The sequence below is a fragment of the Arachis duranensis genome, chromosome 9 (assembly GCF_000817695.3).
Source record: "Arachis duranensis cultivar V14167 chromosome 9, aradu.V14167.gnm2.J7QH, whole genome shotgun sequence".
NCBI lineage: Eukaryota > Viridiplantae > Streptophyta > Magnoliopsida > Fabales > Fabaceae > Arachis > Arachis duranensis.
Window position 1 is genome coordinate 103,297,967 of NC_029780.3, and position 10,735 is coordinate 103,308,701.

At 31.3% G+C, this 10,735-nt stretch overlaps 2 protein-coding genes across 2 annotated transcripts in view; both read right to left on the reverse strand.

The window, feature by feature from the left end:
• LOC127741476 (probable glutathione S-transferase) overlaps window positions 1-529 on the reverse strand; it is a 1,996-nt gene extending 1,467 nt beyond the window's left edge. The window contains exon 1 of the mRNA XM_052253983.1: window positions 221-529. Within this exon, the coding sequence (XP_052109943.1) occupies window positions 221-529 (309 nt within the window). The remainder of the gene's footprint in view (window positions 1-220) is intronic.
• A 5,346-nt stretch (window positions 530-5,875) lies between these two features.
• LOC107466573 (probable glutathione S-transferase) lies at window positions 5,876-7,133 on the reverse strand (the record flags this gene model as incomplete). Its single annotated transcript, XM_016085566.3, is given in 2 exon segments — window positions 5,876-6,377; window positions 6,843-7,133. Coding segments are annotated over 2 exon segments (651 nt in total), but the record flags the coding sequence as incomplete, so codon positions are not given.
• Window positions 7,134-10,735: the final 3,602 nt, after the last annotated feature.

Genomic DNA, 10,735 nt, shown 5'->3' on the forward strand with positions numbered 1-10,735 from the left:
TAGCCACAAAAATTGTGAATGTAGTAATCATAATAATAGTGATAATAATTTAAGAGTAAAAGTGATAAAAAAATATAATAATAAAAAATATTATTTTACAAAAAAATTAATTTTGATAAAAAGACTTAAATAAAAATAAAATATTAAACAAAATTAAAATTTAATTCAAATATTAAAGATAAAAATAATATTTTATTTGTGTTAGTTTTTAAAATCTTACCAATTGTTCAGAATATGCAACCCAAAACCTTGCTTGAGCTCTGTCATAGGGATCATGAGGGACCAATGGATTCTGTGGCCATAACTCATCAATGTATTGAACAATGATCATGGACTCACAAATGGGTTTTCCACCATGAACAAGCACTGGAGTCTTCTTATGCACAGGGTTGTATTCTAGAAGTTGAGGACTCTTATTGTAACGATCTTCTTCAATGTTCTCATATGCTAGACCCTTCAACTTCAGGGTCCATACCACCCTCATAGTAAAGGGGCTATACCAAAATCCATGCAATTTCAAATCTTCCATTGTTGTGTTTAATGTCACCTCCTCATTCTTGTTCTGATCTCTTTATATTGAGTGAGTTCACTTATATGGCTTGTTCACCAAGTCCAAGAAATTTAATAAATATTTTAATTAATCTTAGTTAATCGTAATGGTCAACTACAATTTCACATTTATTGATAAAATTTATTTATACAATAAAATCTGAAAAAAAAATATCCAAAATTTTTTTATCAGTTTAGTATATTCTAAACTTGTATATTAAAACTATTATGAGTAAACTTTTTAAATTTTTATTTTAATAAATATATTAAAATCTTAACTTTTATATTATTCATAAAAGAAGTAGAGCAAATAATCATTTTTAAGCATAAAAAATTTTGAAATTCACAAAAAACTGACCATAAAAAATTTAAATACATTTAATAACCATTGAAATTTATTTCCGTCAGACATAACTAACAAAACATTAATTCCATTAAAATAATTTTATAAATACCCTTTTTTTCTACTTTTTTCTCATCTCCATTACTCTATAATGTTTTTTCAATTTTTTTATTAATATTATTATTTCTAAATGATATGTACTTTAAATGTTTGTGATATGATAAAAAGTTTAAATATTATTTAATAGTTATTAGTTTATATTTCAAGTATTAGAATATTCAATTTAATTTTATATATTTTAATTTTTTTATTTAGTTATTAAATTGAGCTTTATATTAGTGGGTTCAGAATATTTTTTATTTAACTTAATAAGAGGTTATAAATACCTCATAAATTATTGTAGTTGTGATTAAGTGATTGAAGGTGTAAACTCCCCTTTGGTTTTGTAATTAAACTATGGTGTGGACAAGTGAAATTGAGTGAGTCACTCTCTTGTTGCATCGGAGAATTGGATAGAAGGTTAGTTGTGTTTGTGTGAATCCCTTCGATTTAATTATCAAACTATGGTGTTGACAAATTAGGTTGAGGGGTTCCTTTCTTGTTGCATCAAAAATTTGAATAAAAAGTTGAGTGATTCTTTTTGTATTCAATTTATTTAATTACTTTGTTAGTCTCTATAATTTTACCAAATTTTTAATCAGATTCTTATACTTTTTTTCTTTTCAATTAAATTCTTACATTACTTTTAATTTTGTACTTAGGTCTTTTTTATATAAAAAATATTAAAATTAACATAATATTTGTTCCAAAATATTTGTGGTAAAAAATTTAATTAAATTCTTACTTATAAATACCTTCAATTTAAAAAAAAATATTCAGTTAATTCTAATATTTTTATATTAAAATGGAAATGTTAACCTATTATTTGTTTTCTATTTCAATTGTTAATTTATCTTTTTATTTAATTTCAATGCTTATCTTTTTGTTTATCTTTGAATTTTATCACTAGTAGTGTTATTAAAAAATTCTTAAAATTAAATTCAAACAAAAAAAAGTCAAGAAACAAATTAAATAAGCTTTAACTTGAACATCTTGACGTAGACTTCCGGAAAAATGTGATGAAAACCTCATCATTCTTGATGCCACCAGCATCATACTTGTTAAATTTCCTAATCAATGACGCTGAAGAATCATTCAAGTTACAAGTACTCTCCACTTGGCAAAATCTTACACACATCTAACTATAATAAAAACTCATCATTGTTGTTGGAATCCACAAATTCACGGCACGCCCTCCGCATAAGATCCACTACACTGTTGAACACAAGAAACCATAGCTGCAGCGGCCGAAGTTCCCTCAGCACCACTGCCTCACTGTTCATCGTGGCAGCAAATCCCCCTCAGTCGTGGCACCATCTCGCTGCATGCTCATCATCGTCGTCACAACTATGACATTGCAGAACTTCATCCTGGCAGCGTAGGATTTTCATGAGTAATGATCTCAAATTACAGAGGAATCAAGGAGCGAAAGGAAAGGGTCTTGAGAGAGAGGATGAGGGTTTGTGTGATTGTGACGAGATGTAGCTATCTGTAAAAAGTGGGAGATCAGAAGAAGAGTAAATTTGGTGGGATGTTGGATTTTGCAATGGAGGTGATAGTGGTTATGGAAGGAAGATACGAAAAGAAGAAGAAAGGGAAGGAGTATTTATAATGATCCAGGATAAGCTATTCAACCAATTCATAATTTCTTATAAATTAAATCAAGCTGGAGCATTAACACCTCTTTATATCAGATCATATTGTTCTGGTATGATTTTTAAATTAAAAAAAAAATATAGAATCCATGAATTACCTTTTTCAATGATTTGGAGTGCCTACAGCTAAAGAACCACACTCAGGAATGATTTTGTTTGCATAAACACAAAAAAGAACAAAAATTAGTTGCACAAATAAACCAATTAACCTTTTTAAATTTAACTATTATAATGACAGCAGAAGAACTACATACATAAAAATATTATTATACGAGGCTCAAATAATTATCATTTAAACTTCTCTAATTACTTACAAACTAAAAAATCAGAAAATTAGGAAAGCACAAATGAATCAGACATAAACAAAGAGAATTTTTTATTTTTAATATTGGAGTGGTAGTGGTGTTTTTTTAAAATGTGGATTGTTGGGGTGTTATACTAAAATGTGGGATCGTTTAATCAGAGAAGCAGAAATCGGACCGTCCGATTTATTAGAGGTGCAGAGATCGGACCGTTCGATTTGTAGAGGTACAGAAATCGGACCGTTCGATTTGTGGGAGGTGCAGAAATCGGACCGTCCGATTTGTAGAGGTGCAAAAATCGGACCGTCTGATTTGTGGGAGGTGCAGAAATCGGACCGTCCGATTTGTGGGAGGTACACAAATCGGACCGTCCGATTTGTGGTAAAAAAAAATTTTAAGGTACAGAAATCGGACCCTCCGATTTCTGTACTTCCACAGTTTTGAAAAACACCAAAAATTACAATGTTAAAGTATATCACCACTTCTACTTCCATAACAAAAAAAATTAGCCAAACAAAGAAGCATAAATGAGTTTTGTTCGAATGAGAAGCCAAACCTTACTAGTAATCTTGTTCTTTGAAAACTTCACGTACCTGCGGTTTTCTCCTTTCACCGGTTTCCTTTCTTGTCGAATCGGTAAAATTTCGATTTTCTAAAATCAATTGGAAAAGAGTAATAACAACTAAAAACACAGATTTATTGTAATATTCAAAATAAATGATTAAATATTGATTGAAGATTTACTAAAAAAGTATGAGTTAGGGATTATAGATCGAGGATGGTATCTTCGTCCTCTTTGCCAGTTGTGACCGAGGCTGCTGATGGAAGGGAGCGGCCCTGGACAACAAACCTTTTTCAATGCTCCGACAGAAGGGAGCAGCGACGGAAAAGGTTAGGTATTTGCAACGACATAAGGGAGCGGAAACGGATGGAGCATCAACGGAAGATTTGTGACTGACAGTGAGCGCTGAGGGAGTCTTCGCCATAGAGAGTCACCGCCGGAGGAGGGTTAGGGGTTTAAGGTGAGAGCAGTAATGGTGGGAGTGCTGGAACAGGAGCGTCGACGAAGGCATTGCGAGCGCCGTCGATGTTCTTTAGATTGCTGGATTCTTTCAAAGAGTTTAAGGTTCTTTCGAAGGGCCTTTCTTTTTAAGATGAATACAAGGGTTTGAAGAGTTTAGGGTTCGAAGGAGAAAGGTAGAGTTTCGAAGAGGGTGTGCAATGTAATTAACTAATTATATCCTTTTCGAAACATTTTTTTTGGCAACCTTTTGGCCATACTTTTAAAGCGTGCCAAAAGAGTTGTAGAAAACGGTCACGCTTTTAAAACGTCACTATAACAAAATCTTGTCGCTACGCTTTAAAAGTGTGCCTTTTTTTCTTTATGGGTCTATGGCTATACTTTTTAAGCGTGGTCAAATCTCAAATCAATTGCCACTTTTATAAAAGTGTAGAAAAAAAAGACGTGACAAAATCTCTAATCAATCGCCACCCTTATAAAAGCGTGGTCATTGACCATTTTTGACCATACTTTTAAAGCGTGGCAAAAAAAAACCGTAGCTATACACATTTTTTCTTGTAGTGGATTATTTTCGGATTTAGAGCTATGACAAATCTTATGTGTTAACTTGTGAAATTTCTAAACCAATATTTAGTCCTCATCACTCCTTTGTTCTTCTCTTATCAAGTTCTTGCCATTGGCTTTCTCCCTCGTCACCCTCTCTCTTATTAACCCTCTATTTTTCACTCAACATAGTGCAAACATCACAATTAACATAGTTGAACAAACCCACACACATCTCTATGGGGGTATTAAGATGTAGAAAAAGACACAAAAATCCAAAACAATATAACAACAGTATAGTGACAAAATATCACTAAAAGGAGGGAAAAGATGAAGACCGAGAGTCTCAAACTAAATTGCCATTTCAGTTCACACAAGCTCCGATAGGGACAGCAGTTGTGGCGGTCGCACAAGCGGTTCATATTTTGGAGCAGATGCACTCGCGAAGACCCTTGTAGAAAGTAGAAGGAGAACTTGTCGGCACTGTGGTTACAGGACAGGCACACGGGTTCAAGTTTGGATTGGAGTCTACGATGACTCTACGAGAGGCACAACCAACGGTCAATTACTAATCTAAAAGCGGGAAGGCAAAGCAAATCTGGATTGGACGTGGACTCAGTCAGACGGTTAACTAACAAATAGAAGATGCAGAAATTNNNNAGCACCATAAAAGCCAGGGAGGGGGAAGCCAGGAAAAAAGAGACTAGATTTTCACTCCACTTCAATAATAACAAGATTCATAGTATGTCTTTTATTTAATTAGATATTAAATACATTTGTGTATATTTTCACATAGATATTTAACTTTCATTTAAAATTTATTGTTAAAAGTAGAAATATAAAATATTTTAGTAAATTACTAAACATCAAATTATTCTTGTTTCGTCCCTCATTGTATGAGACATCGTATTATATTATAATTAATAAAAATATTATTTACATATTAAAATTAATTATTAAAATTAGTTATTATATATTTATTTTTAATGTATATTTTATATTAATAATTAATTTTAATGGTTAATTTTAGAATATAACTAACATGATTATATAATTAATTTAGAGCAATGTTAGGGAGCCAGTAATTTTTGTGATCGTTAGTTATCAACTAGCCATCAATGATGATTTGATAGTGTGAGATTAGTGTGAGATTTTATCTAATGGCTCACCTTCCTCTGCTGGTTACATGCTGGCCAAAATTCAACAAAACTGCTGGTCCCCTAGACTTTTCCAATAATTTATACTTTAGCCATAGCTTCTCAAGTAGTAAAAGTGTAAAACTACAAATTCATAATAGAACTAAACCAAATTCTACTAATTGGCGTTTTAATATGTCCCAATCTATTTCATAGAGGTTTGCCAATGACTTAAAAGGAAACCGAATCCATTATTTCAAGAAATACAATAAACTCAAACTTCTGTTATACCTTACAAGCACAATAAGTCAAATCCAACAGAAGGTTGGTATATAAAGAAACAAGCACATAAATATAGATGCTGACTTCTTAGGAAGATGCCAACCTCCTCTCCAAGAAAGGCTTCATAGTAGCCAACATTTTCTCCCTATCAGGGAAATTTTCTTTGATAACTGGGGCATTCTTGAAATTATCAAACCATAAATGTAAGAGAGGGAACTTTTCAGCTACCAGTATCTTTACTTGTTTAAGATCTTCTATAGTGACAAAAAATACGAAAAATGATCCAATAGCTATGTCCACAATGTTAATTTTGTCACCACCGAAGAATTTTCTCTTATCAGCTAAGCAATGATCTTCAAGGACTTTGAAGTTTTCCCAGGCCTTCTGTACGGCCTTTTCTTTCTCTTCCGCACTATTGCTTTGAATGAGTGCTGGCAGTGCAGGAACCTAGTATAAACGTTAATCCATTAATTATTGACAACATTGAATCGATATTATTATTATTATTCATAAAAAACTTTGATACGGTACAAAGTTAATTAGCATAAAAGACTAGAAAGCGAGAATCCTGTTAAGCTACAAAGTTTATTATTATTATTATTATTATTATCAGCCACGTGTGCAAAATAATATTTCACGTCAACATCAATCATTGTTAATAATTAATGAAAAAGATTATATTATCTAATAGAAGTAAACATTGAAAATTATTTTATGTATTTTAAAATTTAAAAACCTAGATAAAGCGTCCAATTTTAAAATCTTAAAAATTAATTTAGATAATTATTCTTATCTTTATTTTTACAACAAAAATAAAATTTTATTTTTAGGTTTGCAAAGTCTAATAATGGCATGCAAAAGTTAAAAGCACTAATAACAAAACACAAAAATATTAATTTCTAAAAATCTTACCATTTGTTCAGAATATGCAACCCAGAACCTTGCTTGAGCTCTCTCATAGGAATCATGAGGGACCAATGAATTCTGTGGCCATAACTCATCAATGTATTGAACAATGATCATGGACTCACAAATGGGTTTTCCACCATGAACAAGCACTGGGGTCTTCTTATGCACAGGGTTGTATTCAAGAAGTTGAGGGCTCTTATTGAAGCGATCTTCCTCAATGTTCTCATATGATAGACCCTTCAATTTCAAGGTCCATACCACCCTCATTGTAAAGGGACTATACCAAAATCCATGTAACTTCAAATCTTCCATTTTTGTGTTTAGTGTCACCTCCTCACTCTATCTCTCTTTATATTGAGTTTAGTCATCTGGATTCTGGCGTGTTCATCAAGTTTAAACCTAAGAAATTAATATAATATCTCAAGTAGTTTTAGACTTTTAGTTGATTGTAATGGTCAACTTGAATTTCACATTTATGATTGTAAACTCTCGGAAAAAATGCTCCAATTTTTTTATCAGTTTAGTATATTCAAAAAAAGTTATATATTAAAATTACTATTAGTAAAACTTTTAAGTTTTTGTTTTAATAAATATATAATAAATATATTAAAAATTTGAACTTTGAGTTTTTGATAAAAACATAAATGAAAATGGAAGAAAGCTTCCTACTGGATCCCTCGTCTTAGTAGTGAAGATATACTGAAGAAGAGTTCGCAGAATCGCAGTTTTTTAATATTTTAAATGAGCATTTAATCAATAATAATTTATACTTATATTTATAGATATTTATAAATTAAAAATATATAATTAATTTTTATATTTATTAAAATTTATATCTATATATTTTTAACTATTCATTATTTTATAATTTAATATAACTTTTACTTCAATAGTCGAATTTCCACTTTTGGATATATATAAAATTGACTTTTCGATGTTGAAATGTCAATGTTCAAAATAAATAATAAAACATTGTAGAAAGATAGATCGGGATCTGTCATTATTGATAAAATTCGTTTAATAATCCATTATTTTGTTTTCCTGCCGTAAGCGCTTCCATCAGCAATTTTACAAACCCAGATTCAAGAAGGAAATGTCTTGGAGGACGATAGTATTGGTAAATTCATATAATTATCTTTGTTGTTAATTAAAAATGGTTAAATAATTTAATATATTTAATTAAATTATTATTTAATAGTCTAAAATAATAATTTTATATAAAAATAATTACGTATAAATTTTTATTATATCCATCACTTTAGATATTTAATAATGTATAAATTAGTAAAAAATAATTTTATTTTTTGTGAATATTTTTAATATGATGAGAAATACTATAAAGTCTTTATAATAAATTATCTAAAATATTTATTTATATGTGGTTTTTTATGCGATATAATCAAATAAAAAAATATTAAGTGAACATGTTATTTTTATAACTAATATAAATTGAATAAAGTTATTTTTCTTTTTTTTTATGTATGTGTCTCTTTTTTTAATTAATTTTTATTGTGCTAATAAACTATTAAATCAATTTAATTAAACTTAATTAGTAAAATAATTTAGTCATATAGTATTATTGATTTATAATAAAAATGATTTATATATAAACAACTTTCATAACTTTAAAATATAAAATTCGATTCCCCAATACAGAGGCAGATTTTGAAATTATGCTCATCCTTAAAAAACGACATAACCAAGTAGAGTGTCATAGCCACGTATCACTCTCTTCGCTTTTTGAAATAAAAACTAATAAAGGTTTATTTCAAAAAATAAATATATAGTTTATATTTAAATAAAATAAAATATTATATTAAAATATCTTGTACCATTAATTTTAAAAATTTAAATATTATTATAATATTAACTAAACTATTTTTATTATATTAAAAACTAAAAAATTAAATTTGATTGTAAATATGCTAAACTATCCTATTGATTGATTTTTACAAGACTAAAATAATTTTTTATAGTTAATTATAAAAAGATAAAAATGCAAATTTAAGATTAAGACTGTTTAATGCATGTTGAAAGACGAAAAATCAAAAGATAAGGTTTTGGGAGGATCTAGAGAGTTTGGTTCAAGTCATATCTTTCGGAGATAAGATTTTTTTAGGAGGAGATTTAAATGGCCATGTTGGGAGAGAAGTGACTGGATATGGGAGTATTCACGGAGGCCATGGTTTCGGGGTGATCAATGTCAAGGGTAAAACTATTTTGGATTTTTCCTAACTTTTGATCTTCTCATTGCAAATACATGTTTTAAAAAGAGAGATGAACATCTTATGACCTATAAGAGTGGCATGAGAAGCTCTCAAATCGACTTCTTCTTGTTGATGAGAGTTGACCAAAAATTTTGCATTAATTGTAAAATTATCCCGGGAGAGAGTTTGATAACACAACATAAATTATCCCGGGAGAGAGTTTGACAACACAACATAGGGTGCTCGTCATGGATTTTCGCGTTGAGCAAAAGTTGAGGAAAAGACATCATACGAAGAACCCAAGGACGAGGTGGTGGCGGATGAAAAGTGAGGAACAAAGAAGCTTCCTAAGGCGGGTAGGAGAAGAGGCAAAGTGGGATGGGAATGGAAGCGCGGAAGAGATGTGGAGGGAGATGGCAGAAGTTATTAGAAGAACAGCAAAAGAAAGTTTTGGTGAATCTAAAGGAATAAGACCAAGAGACAAGGAGTCCTGGTGGTGGAATGCGAGTATACAAGAAAAGATAAAGATAAAAAGAGAATGCTTTAAAGAGTGGTCTTTATGCCGCAATGCAGATAATTGGGAAAAATATAAGGTGGCTAAGAAAGAGACAAAAGTGGCTGTAAGTGAAGTAAGAACAAGAGCATATGAGGGTCTCTACCAGTCTTTGGGCACGAAAGAAGGAGAAAAAGGTATATATAGAATTGCAAAGAGCCGGGAAAGAAGAACGAGAGATTTAGATCAGGTTAAGTGCATAAAGGATAAGCATGGAGAGGTGTTGGCTCAAGAGGAGAAGATTAATGAAAGGTGGAAGAACTACTTCTACGAGTTATTTAATGAGGGACAGAAGACTCTTCCGAGCCTTAGTCGATTATGCCAATGAAGGACAGAAGACTCTTCCGAGTCTTGGTCGATTATGCACAAGGGAAGAAGATCAAAACTTTGACTACTATCGAAGGATTCGAGACTTCGAGGTAAAAGAGGCTCTAAAGCAGATGAAAAATGGCAGGGCAGTAGGACCTGATAATATCCCGATTGAGGTTTGGAAGGGTCTTGGAGGAAAAGGCATCAACTGGTTAACCAAGCTTTTTAATGAGATTTTAAGGTCAAAGAAGATGCCTGATGAGTGGAGAAAGAGCACCTTGGTACCTATCTACAAGAATAAGGGGGATATACAAAGTTGCAGAAACTATAGAGGGATTAAGCTTATGAGTCATACTATGAAGTTATAGGAAAGGGTGATAGAACGGAGGTTGAGAAAAGAGACACAAGTAACAGAGAACCAATTTGGATTTATGCCAGGAAGATCTACCACTGAAGCGATATACCTATTAAGAAGAATGATGGAGAGTTATCGTAGTAATAAAAGGAATTTACATATGGTGTTTATTGATTTGGAAAAAGCGTATGATAGGGTACCAAGGGAGGTCTTATGGAAGGTTTTAGAAAAGAAGAGAGTAAGGATCGCATATATTCGGGCAATTAAAGACATGTATGATGGGGCCACAACTAGTGTGAAGACTCAAGGTAGTGTGACAGAGGAATTTCCTATTGGTATAGGATTACACCAGGGATCATCCTTAAATCCATAAATTTTCACATTCGTCTTGGAAGTACTCACAGAGCACATCCAAGAGCCTGTGCCATGGTGCATGCTTTTTGCCGATGATATCGTCCTTATGGGAGAGTCA